We start from the raw sequence: 19397 nt of genomic DNA on the forward strand, positions 1-19397 counted from the left end.
AAAGAGCACGTCCTGTTCAAACGCCAATTGCTATAGGCCCAGCGCGTGAGAGCAAAAATGTCTTAGCTGAGATTTTTCTCTTTTCTGTTCCAGAAAAGAAGGCATCATTAACCCTTCCACAGTCTTTTCCACCAAACTCTCTTGCGTTTGATCAATAGGAGAAGGAGTTGTTGCTTTTGTGTGTTGCTGTTCTTGGCTGGGCTCTAATTCCACATACAACCCCTCGTCCACACTGTCCATGGAAAATGGAGTTGAAGTCGAACTAGACTTTAGGGGGGGTCAACTCCAAGGAGAGATGACCCTTAGTTTCCACCAAAGAGGGAACGCTACCTTGGCAAGCCTTCAGAGAAGCCTGATTCCAGCAATTTTATTTAATATTAATAATTGAAATGAGACTCTTGCCAAAGCGAAGAAGGGGCATCGAGGTTTTAATGAGCGATTCAGCTGAGATCGGATGCATTGCAGGAATAGTTCCACTACAAGCATAGCAATACAGAATTTTACTGGCATTTTTATAGAGAAAATACAGGTTTGAAAGTTTCAAAACTCCCTCCCTCTTTGGCTCCTTAGCAAATCAGGGAGAGGGAGGCAGGACGGAAGAGGGGCATTGTTTTGTCCAGCAAAGATTGATTTCATTAAGAAAGGTTTTCCTGCCCTTGATGGGTTTTGGTGAAGGACAACAAACAGGATCGGGACAGGGGACCTCGGGGGGATCAACCCTGCCCTTTGTGATTCAATCAAAGTGTCCAGATAAACTTCCTTGCCTGCCAGACAAAGCAAACAAGAGGAAGTTTCAGCTTGCTATTGTCCATGCAGAGGTGAAATAATCAAATAAGAAAGGGAGGTGGTGGTTCTCCCTCAAGCATTTCAACAGTCCTGGGTCACATTTTCTAGGGCAAAAGGCAAAGGGGAAAGGCAATATTTCATAGCAAGATACATACATTCAAATCATGAGCATTTCATAACAACAAAACCCCATCTTTGTCCCACATTCCAAGTATATTTAATAAGAGAATTAATTTTCATGAAGAAGCCTGAAGTCCAATGTTTTAAAAGGTCTTTGAGGAAAGTTCATGAGGGAGATAGTATGTACTGAAGTCCAAGACATGCAGGCAGAGAGTCCATGATCATTGGGAAGGCTGGCAGATGAAACCCCAACTGTGCTGCAACTGATTCATGCTTTTGGAAACTACAACTCTCACAAAGGGCAGAAGTCCCAAGATCCAGCCATTTCCCAAAAACCTAGTGGGGTCCTTGTTGTTGTCAGTGCCTTGACAATGTGACCAAGACTTAACCCTTGTTGTGTAATCTGGTGCCCTTGCCCTTTGCAGAACTATAAGTCACTATCCCTTTTTTTTGGGGGGGGGGTGCTCGACATCAGAGTGGTTTTGCAGAAGAGGCCACTGAATATTTTGTTTCCTCCTCCCAGCCCTCGTCATCCTCACGGCTCCCCAGGAAGCAGCCAAAAATGTGTATCCTGTCTCAACGGACGATGACAAAGGAGGCCAAGTTCGGTACACCGGCCTGCTCACGACATCCTTGGAGCTCTTCAAGTTCACCATTGGGATGGGAGAGCTGGAGTTCCACGAAGATGTCAAATTCAAGTACCTTGTGATGCTGCTGTTGCTTCTCTTCGTGGTCCTGACTTACATCCTGCTGCTCAATATGCTCATCGCACTCATGAGCGAGACCGTCACCAACGTCTCCGGCTTCAGCCAAAGCGTCTGGAAGCTCCAGGCGAGTCAAGACACCCTTGTGGTGGTCAAGGCATGACCAATCTGAAGTGATTGAAATGTTGGGGGCTGAGACGTAACTATTCTTGTTTTCGTCCCTTGTATCATTGCAGAGAGCGATTGCAATTCTGGAGATAGAGAAAAACTGGTTCTGGTTCTGTAAGAGGACGCCAAGAGCTGGGTGTTTCGTTTCCGTCGGCTCAGAAGGAAAGAAAGATGAACGGTGGTGTTTCCGGTAAGTGGGCTCCAATATAAATAAGAGTCCATTTTGGGTTATAGTCTGAACTTTAGTCTCTCCTTTGAACTCCTCTGACTAAAACTCCTCCATCGCACATGACATGTAGGCCGCTATCTACAGTTGAAACAGCACAAACCTGCTGGAAATGCCGGATTTACTCTCGCAGAGTATTTTGAGGAAATGTCTTGGAAGTCAGCTCCCATAAGCTAAGGCCTCATGGCTAGCTATCCAGGGAGCTTTGAGACGGTAGAACAGAAGCTCTCCGAAGCTCTAGGTGCTCTTACTGCCTATTACAGGGAAAACCAACTGATCCCCAATCCATCTAAAACACAGACATGCGCCTTTCACCTTAAGAACAGACAAGCATCCCGAGTTCTGAGGATTACCTGGGAAGGAATCCCACTGGAGCATTGCAGCGCACCCAAATACCTGGGAGTCACTCTGGACCGTTCTCTGACCTACAAGAAGCACTGGCTGAACATCAAGCAAAAAGTGGGCGCTAGAAACAACATCATACGAAAGCTGACTGGCACAACCTGGGGATCACAACCAGACACAGTGAAGACATCTGCCCTTGCGCTATGCTACTCTGCTGCTGAGTATGAATGCCCAGTGTGGAACACATCTCACCACACTAAAACAGTAGATGTGGCTCTTAATGAGACATGCCGCATTATCACGGGGTGCCTGCGCCCCACACCACTGGAGAAATTACACTGCTTAGCCGGTATTGCACCACCTGACATCCGACGGGAAGTAGCAGCCAATAGTGAAAGGACCAAGGCAGAGACATCTCCAGCTCATCCCCTGTTTGGGTATCAACCAGCACGTCAACGACTTAAATCAAGACATAGTTTTCTTAGATCTACAGAGACACTAGCTGGAACACCCCAGCAAGCGAGAGTCCAAAAGTGGCAGGCCCAAACCCAGCACCTCAGTCCATGGGTGATACCAGATGAGAGACTCCCCTCTGGGCACACAGAAGACTGGGCGACCTGGAAGGCGCTGAACAGACGCCGCTCTGGCACCACGAGATGCAGAGCCAACCTCAAGGGTGGAATCCTCGACATGCGAGTGTGGAGAAGAGCAAACCACTGACCACCTGCTGCAATGCACCCTGAGCCCTGCCACATGCACAAGGGAGGACCTTCTTGCGGCAACACCAGAGGCACTCCAAGGGGCCAGATACTGGTCAAAGGACATTTAACCAAATACCAAATTTGCAAAATCTGTGTGTTTTTTTTCTCCTTTTTCTTTTTAATCTGTGTGTTTGTTTTGCTCTGTTAGAATTGTAATACAATGGCATGGTTGCTGATGACACGATAAATAAATAAATATCCAGGATGATGGAAGTTGTTGTCAAAAACAATATGGGGGCCAAACGTTGCCCTCTATGTGGTATATTGCATTCATATTAACACACCGCTCATGTTAATACTCATGTTTTCTTCTGTGTTTTAGAGTGGAGGAGCTGAACTGGGCGGACTGGAAGAAAGAGTTGGGCGTCCTGAAAGAAGACCCGACCGATTCTGGGTTTTCGAGTGAAAAAAGTGTGTATATTCCCCTCAGTAGGCTTCTCCTGTTATGAATACTTTTTGAACCTTAGAAATGTTCTTTAATTCATTTCAACGGGACAGAAGCACAGACAAAAAGAGGGGAAACATTCACATATACTCTAATACAGGCGTCCACAAACTTTTCAAACAGAGGGCCAGGTCATAGTTCCTCAACTGTTGGAAGGCCGGATTATAATTTGGGGGAAAAATGGAATTCCTATGCACGTATCTTATTTGTAGTGCAAAAAACACTTAAGAAAAATACAATAATTAAAATTAAGAACAATTTTAACAAATATAAACTTATTAGTATTTCATTGGAAAGTGTGGGCCTGCTTTTGGCTGATGAGATAGGATTGTTGTTGTTGTTGTTGTTGTTTGCTTTCAAGTTGTTTCAGACTTAGGTTGACCCTGAGCAAGGGCCGGGTAAATTATCTTGGAGGGCCGTATTCGGCTCACGGGCCGTAGTTTGAGGACCCCTCCTCTAACATTCACTCCTAATCCATTCATTCACTTATTCATACTCACCACCCTTCTTCATTCAGTTCATCACCACACATACTCTCACATTCACTCATAATCCCTTCATTCACTCATACTCACCATCCTTTTACATTCAGTTCATCATCACATATGCTGTAATGTTCACTCATCATCCATCCATTCATTCACACTCACCGTCCTTCTTCCTTCAGTCCATCATCACATATATTCTAACATTCACTCCTAATCCATTCATTCACTCATTCATACTCACCATCCTTCTTAATTCAGCCCATCATCACATATACTCTCACATTCACTCATAATCCATTCATTCACTCGTATTCACAATCCTTCTTCATTCAGTTCATCGTCATATACTCTAACATAGACTCATAATCCATTCATTCATTTATTCATTCATACTCACAATCCTTCATTCAGTTCATCATCACACATACTCTCACATTCACTCATAATCCATTCATTCACTCATTCATACTCACCATCCTTCTCCATTCAGTTCATCACCACACATACTCTCACATTCACTCATAATCCATTCATTCAGTCATACTCACCATCCTTTTTCATTCAGTTTACCATCACACATACTCTAACATTCACTCATAATCCATTCATTCACTCATTCATACTCACCATCCTCCTTCATTCAGTTCATCATCGCATATACTCTAACATTCACTTGTAATCCATTAATCAACTCATTCAGACACACCATTCAGTTCTTCATCACATATGCTCTAACATTCACTCCTAATCCATTCATTCACTCATTCCACACTCACTGTCCTTCTTCATTCAGTTCACTAGCTCATATACTCTAACATTCACTCCTAATCCATTCATTCACTCATTCTACACTCATTGTCTTTCTTCATTCAGTTCATCATCACATATACTCTCACATTCACTCCTAATCCAATCATTCACCGACTAGAACATTAAGATCGTCTGGGGAGGCCCTGCTCTCGGTCCCGCCTGCGTCACAGGCGCGCTTGGCGGGGACGAGAGACAGGGCCTTCTCAGTGGTGGCCCCTCAGCTATGGAATGCCTTACCGGCAGACATCAGACAGGCACCTTCATTGCTGGCGTTTCAGAGAAAGGTTAAGACCTGGCTTTATGAACAAGCGTTTGGTTGAGCAGTGCAACCAACCAATGGAAGACGGTAAATGGAACATAGGAATGGCACAAGGACTATGAGAACGGATCTGATTTCACTGAGGCGTTATGTTGTGTTTGTTGACTGTCTTGTTCTGTTTGTTAACTGTTGTGGATCGATGTTGTTGATCCTGTTTGTCGCACTTGTTGCGTTTTAATTGCACTGACATTGTTGATTATTGTACCATGTAAACCGCATTGAGTCGCCTGTCTGGGCTGAAATATGCGGTATAGAAATAAAGCAAATAATTAAATAATTAAATAATTAAATAATTAAATAAATAATAATAATTCACTCATTCGTACTCACAATCCTTTTTCATTCAATTCATCATCACACATACTCTCACATTCATTTGCAATCCATTAATTAACTCATTCAAACTCACCCTTCTTCTTTCAGTTCATCATCACATATACTCTCACATTCACTCATAATCCATTCATTCACCCTTTCATACCCACCACCCTCCTTCATTCAGTTCAGCATCACTTCACTCTAACAATCACTCCTAATCCATTCATTCACTCTTTCATACTCACCATCCTTCTTCTTTCAGTCCATCAACACATATATTCTAACATACACTCCTAATCCATTCATTCACTCATTCAAACTCACCCCTCTTCTTTCAGTTCATCATCACATATACTCTAACATTCACTCATAGTCCATTCATTCACTCCTTCATACTCAACATCCTTGTTCATTCAATTGATCAGCTTCTTGAGTGTGTTGTAACAACATCGTTTCAACACACTTTTCTGAGAGAAAAGAGTATCTTTATGTAGCTTTGTTGTTGTTGCTCTAAATTGATTGACAGATCCGTTTATGTCAGCCTCCATCAATGAGCACTTTTCATCTCCTCCATAATGTCATTTTAGGCCTCGGTCTTCTTCGGATGGTGTCTTCAGTCCTCGCCAGACCCCAATCATACAATTTTAATTCAGTCGAAACATCATACAATTTTATTTATCAATTCACACATCACACTCCTTCACAATTATTGCATTGGCGGTCACTGTGGAGCCTATACTGACCCTTCTCTCTTTGTTGTTCCAGAGGACAGCATTTGGAGCTGGATGTCATCCCGGACAGAGACACGACCTACGACGTCTGAGGAGGAAGACGAGGGAATCCCATTGCATGCTATTAGTCAATGAGAAAGGAAGATGGAATAGACAATAAGATGAGGACATATGGCTGCCCTTCAAGGCTGTGGGGTTTGGGTTCCTTTCAACCAACAATCCAACCACAAGAAAAATCATTATTGATATAATCTTCTAGGACAGGTATACCTCTCAAGTTGTGAAGTATATATGTAAAATTAATCAACAGTAAAAATTCAAAATCCAATTTAGTCCATCAACTACAAAGGAAAACAGGAACAAAGAGTCAAGAGAAATCCATTAAACTAGGCACTTGAATCCATGAGCAACACAGAAAGCAAATCCCATAGGCTTGGTAAACCTTGGTACATGAAACTCAAGAGCAAAGGAAACAAGAACTTGGCATTATCCCGACCTTGTCTCAACTGAGGCAATTGTCTAGACACCTAAAGCAACACAGAAAGCAAATCCCTTGGTAAACCTTGGTACATGAAACTCAGGGGCAAAGGCAACAAGAACTTGGCGTTATCCCGACCTTGTCTCAACTGAGGCAATTGTCTAGACACCTAAAGCAACACAGAAAGCAAATCCCTTGGTAAACCTTGGTACATGAAACTCAAGAGCAAAGGCAACAAGAACTTGGCGTTATCCCGACCTTGTCTCAACTGAGGCAATTGTCTAGACACCTAAAGCAACACAGAAAGCAAATCCCTTGGTAAACCTTGGTACATGAAACTCAAGGGCAAAGGCAACAAGAACTTGGCGTTATCCCGACCTTGTCTCAACTGAGGCAATTGTCTAGACACCTAAAGCAACACAGAAAGCAAATCCCTTGGTAAACCTTGGTACATGAAACTCAAGGGCAAAGGCAACAAGAACTTGGCGTTATCCCGACCTTGTCTCAACTGAGGCAATTGTCTAGACACCTAAAGCAACACAGAAAGCAAATCCCTTGGTAAACCTTGGTACATGAAACTCAAGAGCAAAGGCAACAAGAACTTGGCGTTATCCCGACCTTGTCTCAACTGAGGCAATTGTCTAGACACCTAAAGCAACACAGAAAGCAAATCCCTTGGTAAACCTTGGTACATGAAACTCAAGGGCAAAGGCAACAAGAACTTGGCGTTATCCCGACCTTGTCTCAACTGAGGCAATTGTCTAGACACCTAAAGCAACACAGAAAGCAAATCCCTTGGTAAACCTTGGTACATGAAACTCAAGAGCAAAGGAAACAAGAACTTGGCATTATCCCGACATTGTCTCAACTGAGGCAGTTGTCTCCCACGAATCATAATAAGCCCTTCCCTGACTCCAAAACAGCAAAGAACGCATTCTTTCTTAGCTTTGGTTTGTCATTTTTCTTACGTTGAATCTGAGCTGATCGCCTTAATTCCTGCCCGAACGGCCTCTGTTTACTGAAACTTCTCTTTCTGTACAAGATCTTGCTCTCATCATTGACTCAAAATCAGCTTCATTCTCAGACAACTGCTCTAGGAACAAGGGTGAGAGGCCTTTCCCAAGCCTGGGACCATGAGAGACCTTTTGTAGCAGCTCAGACCTCTCTTTCGGAGCTCAGTTCAGGCCCAAGCGACCCCTTATCCCCAAATCCAACAGACCCTGGCCCAGGAACCTGGTCGTCATCCCCATTCCCATCATGAACATCAACATGAACATCATCCCCATTCCCATCATGAACATCCACGCGAACATCAGGCACAATCACAGGCCGAACATGCTGACATACAACACGTTAATCAAACTGGGACATGATAGAGGCATCCAATTCTCTTTTGCACATTCACACTCAGGAGAGACCTGCCAAAGGCTGAACGGCGCAAGGATCTCATTCGCTGGAGGAACAATTGTCTTCAAATCACAACATAATGCAAGAGCAGTAGTTCTCAAAAGGTTGGTGAAGTCGAGCATGTAACTTATAGTTCTGCAAAGGGCAAGAGTACCAGACTGCACAAAAGGGTTAAGTTTTGGTCAATTTGCCAAGACACTAGCAACAACAAGGACCCCATGAGGCTTTCAGGGCAGAGCCTGGCCTTGGGGGCCCAGTCCTTGGAGGAAGTTAGAGTTTCCCAAGGACTAAGGACCAGCTTGATCTTGGCGCTGCAAGAATCCATTCCTTGGCTCACTGGAGATCATCAAGCACCCTTTTGTGACTGTTGGACTTTCTTCAATTTCTTTTTGGCTCTAAAGAACTCATTTTCACATCTGAACTTCCCCAGTATGAACTATGGACACATGTTTTTATTTAAATTATCATTTTAATCAATTTCTCTGGCGGGCAGGGAGTGGGAAGGGATGCTTGATATTGTTGCAGAATATACGTTACCCGAGATCATTAGAGTACAATCAGGAAGGAAGAAAACGGAGACAGCAATCGATTCTCAGGCCTTTACTATCAAGCAAGATAGGGTGTACAGACCAAAAGACTGTCACAACTTTGAAGTCACAATTGCTCCAGTTTTTATAGCATAAAGTCACTTGTTTACACATGCGCAGAAAGGATCTGACATTTACACAGTACAATCATTAACAGGTGTTCCCATGTATAGCTGCCAAGGACATCTTTATCAGTCTTGGCACCCACATTGTGAACCCAAACATCTGCTTGATTATGTAACATATCTCAACCTTCACCCGTTACCCTAAGATGACACGTATAAGTTCAATTGCTTAAATCTCTTATAACTTATATATACTTATAACATAAGATTTGATCCAGGCAATCTCCTTTTAGTTAAATTCAACCTTAATAACTTCATTATAACTTATTTCTTATATGAATAATCATGAAGGAAAACCATAGGATGAAGCTCTTCTAAAATTGCCTGCTATTTACATTAAGTAGTCAGAGGATGGCGCTCTCTCGCCATATGACCTTAGATGTTCCAAGTTTTGGATCGATACTATTGATCTCTTTGTCCTGCCAAACTTCTCTTGTTGACTTCTTATCTATGTAAACATCGGCTAGAGCAGTGTTTCTCAACCTTCCTAATGCCGTGACTCCTTAATACATCTCCTCATGTTGTGGTGACCCCCAACCATAACCTTATTTTGCTACTTTATAACTGTAATTTTGCTCCTGTTATTAACTGTAATGCAATTATCTGATAAGCAGAATGTCTTTCCTTTCACTGGACCAAATTTGGCACAAATACCTGAAATACCCAAATTTGAATAGTGGTGGGGTTGGGGGGGATTGATTGTCATTTGGGAGTTGTAGTTGCTGGGATGAATAGTTTACCTACAATCAAAGAGCATTCTGAACTCCAGCAACGATGGAATTGGAACCAAACCTGGCACACAAAACTACCATGGCCAACAGAAAACACTGGAAGGGTTTGGTGGGCATTGACCTTGAGTTTGGAGTTGTAGTGCACCTACATCCAGAGAGCATTGTGGACTCAAACAATGATGGATCTGGACCAAACTTGACATAAATACTAAATATGTCCAAATGTGAATACTGGTGGAGTTTGGGGAAAATAGGCCTTGACATTTGTGAGTTGTAGTTGCTGGGATTTATAGTTCACCTACACTCAAAGAGCATTCTGAACCCCACCAACAATCGAATTGGACCAAACTTCCCACACAGAACCCCCATGACCAACAGAAAATACTGTGTTTTCTGATTATCTTTTGCGACCCCTCTGACACTCTGTGGTAACCCCCGGAGGGGTCCCGACCCTCAGGTTGAGAACCACTGTGCTAGAGTAAACATCGGCTAGAACAAACATCGGCTAGAACAACCTGACCCAGTGTCAATCAATATTATCTGCAGGTTTCTCATGCTTGTAAATTAACTCCCTGGATCAGGTAGGAACATGAATCTTCTATTTTATTCTAAATTATTATGATTTCCCTTTATTATTTTATTTTCTCATATCTGCCGCCACAATATGAATTTCTTTGGATTCCTATATTTCCCCATGTATTTTTCCTTATTTTTGCCCTGGCACCCAACCCTTTCCCCCTTCCCCTCTTCGAGAAGGGGGAGCCAATGAGGAAGTTGCCCTTTGGCGCTGAAAAGGGCAATCAGCGATCACAAAAACCCCATATCTTGGAACTCTTGCATGGACAATAGAACTTGAAATTCCTATTTGATTTCGGAGTTAGGACCGTCAAACTGGAATTTCCTTTGGCAAACTTTTTGATCATTTCACAATGGGAGTGAGACAACTCTTGGGAGGTCGCCTTCCCCAACTTTGTTTACTTCATCCAAAACTCTTCATAGCAAACATCCACCCCAGCCTTTCTCATTGTGTCTTATCTGATGGCAACAGGTAAACCCGGATTAAGTAATCACAATAGACTGGGCATCCTTTGCAGGCTGCTTTTTGTGGTCTCAGGATCCCTGAGGCATGAAATCTATTTAATCCATTCATACACTCATTGTTTCTACTTCGTCCCACCTCCCCTCTCCTGATTCACCAGAGCGCTGGGGCGGTAGGAGCTCTCCCATTGGTTCCTGCACAGCGGAGGAGCTCTGTGATTGGCTCTGACGCAGGGCGGCCAGCCGAGCCTCCTCCCAGCTATTATCGCGTCAGCCAATCACCTGCAAGCCGGGCAGAGGGCGGGGATTTTGAAACTTCTAAGCCTGTAAACCCTATAAGAATGCCTCTGATCTTTGTACTGGCATGCTCTGTAGGCGAATGATTGCGACATTGCATCCTTTTCATCTGAATCGCTAATAAAAACACCTCGGTGCCGCTTCTTCAACTTTGGTGAGGTTTATTTCGAATTTTTAATTTAATAAAATGGTTGAAATCAGGCTTCTCTAGCTCGCCAAAGTAGCGATCCCTCTTTGGTGGGGTCCCAGGGTCCCTCCTCCTGGGGAAGACCCTCCTAAAGTTCCCATCGGCATCATTGGGGGTGCTTCGATTGGGCTTTTCCTGCAAAGCAGAATAAAGGGGTTGCTCCTATTATTATTATTATTATTATTATTATTATTATTATTACGAAGGCTGGGTGGCCATCTGCTGGGGGTGATTTGAAGACAGGAGGGGGTTGGACCAGGGTTGCTCCTATTATTAGTATTAGTCTTATTATTGTAAAAGGTGGGCGGCCATCTGTTTGGGGTGCTTTGATTGTGCCTTTCCTGTCTGGCCAATTAAAGAGGGAGGGAGTGGGTGGCCCCTGGGATTGATCCTATTACTGTTATGATTTATTGCAAAGGCTAAAGGGAGACGTGGCAAAATGGGTTGCAAACCCTTGTGCTGGCTGAACTGCTGATCTGAAGGTTGCCGGTTCAAATCTGCAAGAGAGGGTGAGCTCCTGTCTGTCAGCTCCAGCTTCCCATGAAAGAAGCTTCCCACAGGTGTCCCCTGGGCTGTTGCATCCCTGCAGACTGCCAATTCTCTCACACCAGAAGCGACTTGCAGTTTCTCAAGTCGCTTCTGATACGATCAAAAAAAATTATAAAGGCTGCATGGCCATCTGTGGGGGGTGCTTTAAGTGGGTGAAGGTGCGGGTAGATGCCTCCTTGACACAAGGAATAATGCCTACTAGCTTCAAGGCCATTCAATGCTAATCAAGATGGCCAATGGCAGCATTCATATTTACCTCCAACAGACACCTCCCAACAAAAGATTCCCCCAGGCTGGAAGCAGACAGGCTTTGAAACTGCAAGCCTATTCAATCCTAATCAAGGTGGCCAATGGCAGCATTCATATTTACCTCCAACAGACAAGAGGTCTTTCTCCCACCTCCCAACAAAAGATTCCCCCAGGCTGGAAGCAGAAAGGCTTTGAAGCTGCAAGGCTATTTAATCCTAATCAAGATAGCCAATGGCAGCATTCACACTTTCTTTCAGCAAACAAGAGATCTTTCTCCTAGCTCCTAACAAAGGATTCCCCCAGGCAGGAAGCAGCCAGGCTTTGAAGCTGCAAGGCTATTCAATCCTAAGCAAGGTGGCCAATGTCAACATTCACACTTGCCTCCAACAGACAAGAGTTCTTTCTCCCACCCTGGACTGAATGGCCCCCTGGGGTTCCTCCTATTCCTCGACTATTATTATGATGCTGTCCCTTTAACTGCGTGACGTCAAAGTGTAAACGAAAAGGGCGGGGGGAGCGTTTAGAAACACTTTCCCACACTCTCGCGAGATTGAATACCGCAGTTCTCGCGGGAGTTCGCACTCTTCCTCCTCTCCCTCCACTGCCATTTGTCTGTTCGGAATGAAAAGGAAATCCTCCCGGGAGGGGAAAAAAGTCCCAACTCTCGTGCGACTTCGGAGCGTCTCGCGGGAGTTTGCAAAGAAGGGGAGGGAGGGGAGGAATGGAGGAGCGGCCTACTATGAATGCAATCAGAGTGACTTTGAATGGAATCCGGAAGTTGAGGCTGGCACACTCGGAACTCTCTCCTCTATAACCTTCTGAGCGAAGAAGCACTCAGATTGGGCGTCGAATTGATACCGGAAGTGGAAGCTCGTACACGCGAATCCATCTCCTCTTTGACCTGTTGAGCGGAGATGTACCCTCATTGGGCTTCGAATTGATACCGGAAGTTGAGGTTCGCACACTGGAAACTCTTTCCTCTATAACTTGCTGAGCGGGAAAGTACTGTGATTGGGGTTCGAATTGGAACCGGACGTAGAGGCTCGTATACTCGGAACTCTTTCCTCTATAACCTGTTGAGCGGAGCTCTGATTGGTCTTCGAATTAGAACCGGAAGTTGAGGCTCGTACACTCGAAACCCTCTCCTCTATGACCTGCCGAGCGGAGAAGCACCCTGATTGGGCTTCGAATTGATACCGGAAGTTGAGGTTCGTACACTCGAAACTCTCTCCTCTATAACCTGTTGAGCGGAGAAGTACTCTGATTGGGCTTCGAATTGATGCCGGAAGTGGAAGCTCGCACACTCGAAACAGTCTCTATAACTTGTTAACCGAAAAACACCCTGATTGGGCTTCGAATTGGAACCGGAAGTGGAAGCTCGCACACTCGAAACCCTCTCCTCTATAACCTGTTGATCATCCTCGGAAAATGAGGGATCGCCTAAGTAAGTAATCCTGATTGGGCTTCGAATTGATACCGGAAATGGAGTCTCGTACACTCGAAACCCTCCTCTCTATAACCTCTCTATCCTGTTGAGCGGGACTCTGATTGGTCTTCCAATTGATACCGGAAGGTGAGGTTCGTACACTCGGAACTCTCTCCTCTATAACCTGCTGAGCGGAGAAGTACTCTGATTGGTGTTCGAATTGGAACCGGAAGTTGAGGCTCGTACACTCGAAACCCCTTCCTCTATAACCTACTGATGGAGAAGCACCCTGATTGGGCTTCGAATTGATACCGGAAGTTAAGATTCGTACATTCGGAACTCTCTCCTCTATAACCTGCTGAGCGGAGAATCACCCTGATTGGGCTTCGAATTGATACCGGAAGTTGTTCCTACACTCGAAACCCTTCCCTCTATAACCTGTTGAGCGGAGAAGTACTCTGATTGGGCTTCGAATGGGAACCGGAAGTTGAGGCTCGCACATTGAAAACCTTTTCCTCTATGGACTGATGAAAAGATAAGCTCTGTGATTGGGCTTCGAACGGCACCCGGAAGTGACGTCTCGAGAAGCCATATTGGATTGGCCGCGCTCTCTTTTCGTCCTCGCCTCCGGATTGGCTGCTGGCGGAGCTCTCGCGAGGGCGGCGCTTTCCCCGCGAGAGTTGGGGTTGTTTGAAATGGCGGCGGGCGCTTGAGGCGGAAGGAAGGGCATGGAGCGTCCCCGGCTGCTGAGAACCTACACGGGCCTGAAGGGGAGTAGGCCAGGCCGGGGCTTGAGGGCCCGTCCAGCCCTGGAGTGGTTCCCCCCGGCCGCCCTTGGAGGAGGAGACCTGGGAGAGGACAGGAAGCGGATCTTCAGCTCCAGCGCCTCCTCAGCAGGGGCCTCCTTCGAGGATCCGGATTTCCTGCCTCCAGAGAAGGAGAGGAGGAAGGGAAGGCCTCAGAGGACGAGGAAGGAGAGAGCCAGGCCTCAGAGAAAGGGGAAGAAGAGGGCCAGGCCTCCCAGGAAGAAGGAGGAGGAGGAGGAGAAGGGCCCCAAGGAGAACCTGGTGCCACCAACACCTTTGCGCAGGAACATCACCCTCCGGAGGAAGGCCCAGCCAAGGCGGGTTCCCTCGCCGCTTCCGGCCCACGGAGAGGCCCCCCTCCTCTGCAGCACGCCCCAAACCGCGGCCAGGTCTAATCCCGGAGAAGGGCTGGGCCTTTGGGACGCCTTCTACGGCTTCCAGAAGGAAGACGGCCCTCCAGACCACGACAGCGAGGCTTCCTCCTTCTTCGACGAGGAGGACGAAGACGACGAGAAGGACCTTTGCGCAGAAGCACCCATCTACGGGGAACGTCGTCCCTCAGCAGAAGCGTCCCCTAAGGATTCTGCTACGCAGCCATACTCTTCAAGGCACCACCAAGAGGACTCTCCACCATTTCAGAGTCACTCCACCACTCCATCAAACGACATCTGGAGCAAGCAGGAGAAGGACCTTTGTGCAGAAGCACCCTTCTACGGGGAACGTCATACCTCAGCGGAAAAGCAAAGGGATTCAGCTACGCGGCCACAGTCCTCAAGGCACCACCGAGAGGACTCTCCGCCATTTCAGAGTCACCCCACCAAGCGAGCAAACAACATCCGGAGCAAGCAGGAGAAGGACCGTTGCGCAGAAGCGCCCCTCTATGCCCAAGAACACAGTCATCCCTCTGCACTGCTGAGCACAGGGGAAGCGTCCTCGAGGCGATGGGAAGGCTCTGTAGCTGATTCGCCGTTCCAACACTGCTCCACAGAGCAACTTAGTGACACTTGGAGCAAGGAGAAGGCATCCCTGAGACACTGGGAAGACCAAAGTGATTCAGCTGCGCAGCCTCGAGACATTTGGAGCAAGAAGGCATCCCTGAGGAACTGGGAATACCAAAGTGATTCAGCTGCGCAGCCTCGAGACATTTGGAGGAAGGAAAAACCATCCCTGAGGCACCGGGAAGACCGAAGTGATGCAGCTGCACAGCCTCAAGACATTTGGAGTAAGGAGAAAGCATCCTTGAGGCACCAGGAATACCAAAGTGATTCTTTTGCACAGCCACAGTCCCCGAGGCACCATCAGGATGACTCTCTGGCCGATCCTCCATTTCAAAATAACTCTCTGCAGCCTCAGGATATCCGGAGTAAGGAGAAAACGTCCTCAAGGCGCCGGGAAGACGAAAGTGACTCTTCTGCACAGTCACAACCCTCAAGGTACTACTGGAAAGACCCTGAAGCTGATCTATTGTTTCAAAGCCTCCTCACCAAGCAACCGAATTACATTTGGAGCAAGGGGAAAGTGTCCTCAAATATGAACATAGATGAGAGTTTGGGGAAAATAGATCTTGACATTTGGGAATTGTAGTTACTGGGATTTATAGTTCACCTACAATCAAAGAGCATTCTGAGCCTCACCACCGATAGATAATGGCCAAATTTCCCACACAGAACCCCCATGACCAGTAGAAAATACTGTGTTTTCTGGTGGTCTTTGGTGACCCTTCTGACACCCCTTCACAACTCCCAGGTTGGAAAATTCTACCTTAAGGCCATCCAGTCCAACTCTCTTCACCAGGGCAATAATAATAATAATAATGAAAAGCTGACACGATATGAGGATTTAAAAATCGAACTGCAAAGACTCTGGCACAAGCCAGTCAAGTGGTCCCAGTGGTGATCGGCACACTGGGTGCAGTGCCTAAAGACCTTGGCCTGCACTTAAACACAATCGGCGCTGACAAGATTACCATCTGCCAGCTCCAGAATGCCACCTTACTGGGATCTGCATGCATTATTTGCTGATATATCACACAGGAAGAGTCTGATGTGTGATCCAATACAACAGCCAGCAGAGTGTCTGCTGTGGACTCATCTTGTTGCGTTTCAAATAATAATAATAATCTTTATTTGTACCCCGCCACCATCTCCCCAAAGGGGACTTGGGGCAGCTAACGTGAGGCCAGTACAGCAAAATAAAATACAAAGAAGCAAAAATAAAATACATGAAATAACAAAATAAAACAGTTACTAAATAACATGATAAAGAAATAGAGAAAACATAATCAAAGCCCTCCTGACAAAGAGCCATCCAGCCATAGATATAGAGAGATATATGATTCACACACATATATGTATATGACAGATATAGTATCATAGATTTGAAAGGGACCCCTAAAGAGGGACAATTATATGTTGCATGTTTCAGAGTAGGCACACCAGACACTCTCCACATCAACACTGACAAATAAACAACAAGAAATACTGTTTGCCCACAAACATAAAGAAATTACATATATTAGCTACCAACACTTTCTCATTACTTTATTTTCCAGATCACCAGACTGGGCCACAGCAACGCCTGGCAGGGGGAGACCGTCCTCGGGGCAACAGGAAGACTTTGTAGCTTCAGTCCAAGACCAAACGACGGCTGTGCCACTAAAGACTGAGACGTGCCCTTCAAAGGGAGCTTGCCAGCTGCAGGCCCGATTCAGCGATGGCAAGCTTGCCCTTTCCTTGCCGAGAGAGCACGCACCTCTTGTCCAGAAGAGACAGCGGACGAAGAAGGCACCGACTGAGCTGGGCAGCACTTCCTCTGAAGAGTTGGGTGAGGGCAGGATTGACGGGAAGAGCCCTCTTCTCCAGCCTATAGTGGTGTTAGACAATCAAGCCGTTCCCAATTGGTTGGCTAGCAAGTGTTACGAAGAGCAGGTGTTGGATTGCCATTCCGAGAAGACAGAAGATGCTTCCCGGCCCAGATCCCCCTGCAACCTGCCTGCCAGGAGCACCCGTCAGGCGCCCCCTGTTTGCAATACAGCAACAACTGGGAGGAAGGCGTGTATCAGTGGTTTCAGTTCCAAGCGGTGGGGTCAACAAAAGAAACCCAAAGAGCGGCACGGAAAGAAGAAGCAGCAGGTGGAGCAATCCCTGCAGAATCAAGTGGATGACGACAACAACAACAACCTGGCGTTGTCATTTCTGTCTCCCGAATCCTCGTTTCAGAATTCCGCTCTGTGGCGGAGGATCCGAGCCACGTTCTCCTTCCATAAGAAGAAGAAAATCCTCTCCGAGTCGGAGAGTTTCATCGGCAGCAGCATCGGGGCGGGCGGCTCCTTCCGCCTTTATGGGAACGAAACCCCGCAGAGCCCTTTCACCCAAAGGATGAGCTATTCCATTTGCCCTTCCTCCTCCATGGTCCTGCTGTCGCCGTTCTCCGTGTCGCAGGCGATGCCGACGGACGCGGAAAAGGTGTACGGGGAATGCCAGCAGAAGGGGCCCATCTCCTTCGAAGAGTGCCTCCCTCTCCGGACGATGCGCAAGTGCGAGAAAATCGGGGAAGGGGTCTTTGGGGAAGTCTTTCGGGCCGAGGGCGAGCGGGGGGCCGTGGCCTTGAAGATCATCCCCATCGAAGGCGCCGAGAGGGTCAATGGCGAGCCCCAGAAGACCTTTGGCGAGATTCTCCCGGAGATTATAATTTCCAAGGAGCTCAGCCTCTTGGCGGAGGACGGCGAGGAGGAGAACCAAGTGTCGGGATTCATCCGGCTGCATTCCGTCCACTGCGTGCAGGGCGCTTACCCTGAGGCCCTCCTGGACGCCTGGGACGAATTCCACCGGCGCCGCACCTCCGAGAACGACCGGCCGGACTTTTTCGAGGCCCGGCAACTCTTCATGGTGCTGGAGTTCGAGGACGGAGGCACCGACTTGGAGAACATGCGCAAGCGGAAGCTGGGCTCGGTGGCCACCGCGAAGAGCGTCCTGCAACAAGTGGCGGCCTCGCTGGCCGTGGCGGAGGAGGCCCTGCGCTTCGAGCACCGGGACCTCCACTGGGGAAACGTGCTTGTCAAGAGCACTGCCCGGAAGGAAGTGAGCGTCAGGCTGAAGGGCGAGACCCTCGCTTTCCCCACGCGCGGCATCCTGGTCAGCATCATTGACTACACCTTCTCCCGGCTGGAGCGGGACGGGCTGACGGTCTACTGCGACCTCTCCACCGACGAGGAGGTCTTCCAAGGCCGAGGCGACTACCAGTTCGACGTCTACCGCCAAATGAGAGAGGAGAACGGCAATGAGTGGGCCGACTACTTCCCGCACAGCAACATCTTGTGGCTCCACTACTTGGCGGAGAAACTCTTGACGGAGGTCACCTACAAGACGAAGCCAACGTCTCCCGCCTTGAAGCGCTTGCAGAAGGAGCTCAAGAGCTTCTCCGGGGAGCTTCTCGGCTTCCAGTCTGCCGGGGATCTCTTGAAGGGAAGCCCGTTCTTCCAATGATATAAAACCCCACAACTCCCTCTTAATGTGCCGAAGCAGGAAGAGAGCTTGTGTACTCTCTTCCGTTGTGTTGATTTGCGTTAGGTCTTCTTATCTTTCCGTTTTCACCTTGCCGGGCCGTTGCAAATGCATAACCTGGTCTCAGCAGAGTGATAAACAACCATTACTATTGATGTCACGCTGATCAGGAAGCTTGATTGTTCCTTGCAACCGCTTCCCAGCAAATGAGCTTTGGGAGGCTCACATCGTCAGCAATGGTCCGAAAACGATTCTGCCAGACTTTAGATCAGAATGCTAGTCGCAAATATCCCTCTATTAAATATATTCCTCTATTAAAATATATATTTTGCAAGTACTGTAAGCTTGATTTTGTATAATCAGGCCTCACTGATGGGCAGTGCCACCCTCGGCATCGTTTACGTTTCCGATGTCGAACGTATTGTGCTGTATATTAATAAAAATTAATAAAGATTTCTATGATTCCTATGCCTGGGCCTTGGACTTTCGCCAAAGGTGTTCACGAGACCCGGCGTGTCAGGAGCAGGTGTCTCAAACCTCATTGTTTTTTCATTTTTGTCCAAATAATAATAATAACTAGCCATCCCCTGCCATGCGTTGCTGTGGCCCACATGGGGGTTCTGTGTGGGAGGTTTGGCCCAATTCTATCGTTGGTGGGGTTCAGAATGCTCTGTGATTGTAGGTGAACTATAAATCCCAGCAACTACAACTCCCAAATGTCAAGAGTCTATGTTCCCCAAACTCCACCAGTGTTCACATTTGGGCATATTGGGTATTCATGTAGAGTTTGATCC

At 46.9% G+C, this 19397-nt stretch overlaps 2 protein-coding genes across 4 annotated transcripts in view; both read left to right on the forward strand.

Moving 5' to 3' along the window:
* Positions 1-11033, forward strand: part of TRPV2 (transient receptor potential cation channel subfamily V member 2) — a 36532-nt gene extending 25499 nt beyond the window's left edge. For all 3 annotated transcript variants that reach the window (XM_067472119.1, XM_060756842.2, XM_060756843.2), the window contains exons 14-17: positions 1430-1737; positions 1847-1968; positions 3433-3521; positions 6256-11033. In XM_067472119.1, the coding sequence (XP_067328220.1) occupies positions 1430-1737; positions 1847-1968; positions 3433-3521; positions 6256-6356 (620 nt within the window). In that variant the 3' untranslated portion in view covers positions 6357-11033. The remainder of the gene's footprint in view (positions 1-1429; positions 1738-1846; positions 1969-3432; positions 3522-6255) is intronic.
* Positions 11034-13586: 2553 nt separating this feature from the next.
* Positions 13587-19071, forward strand: LOC132763402 (uncharacterized). Its single transcript, XM_060756841.2, has 2 exons — positions 13587-15534; positions 16653-19071. The coding sequence occupies exons 1-2, from the start codon at positions 14024-14026 to the stop codon at positions 18583-18585; spliced, it is 3444 nt and encodes a 1147-aa protein (XP_060612824.2). The 5' UTR covers positions 13587-14023; the 3' UTR covers positions 18586-19071.
* Positions 19072-19397: the final 326 nt, after the last annotated feature.

This window comes from Anolis sagrei, chromosome 11 (genome assembly GCF_037176765.1).
Source record: "Anolis sagrei isolate rAnoSag1 chromosome 11, rAnoSag1.mat, whole genome shotgun sequence".
In the NCBI taxonomy this organism is placed as follows: domain Eukaryota; kingdom Metazoa; phylum Chordata; class Lepidosauria; order Squamata; family Dactyloidae; genus Anolis; species Anolis sagrei.

Bases quoted from the DNA above. Each gene is read 5' to 3' on its own strand.
- LOC132763402 (XM_060756841.2), top strand. From the start codon at position 14,024: ATGGAGCGTCCCCGGCTGCTGAGAACCTACACGGGCCTGAAGGGGAGT. The intron at 15,535-16,652 runs GTACTACTGGAA...TTTATTTTCCAG, and splicing joins GCACAGTCACAACCCTCAAG to ATCACCAGACTGGGCCACAG.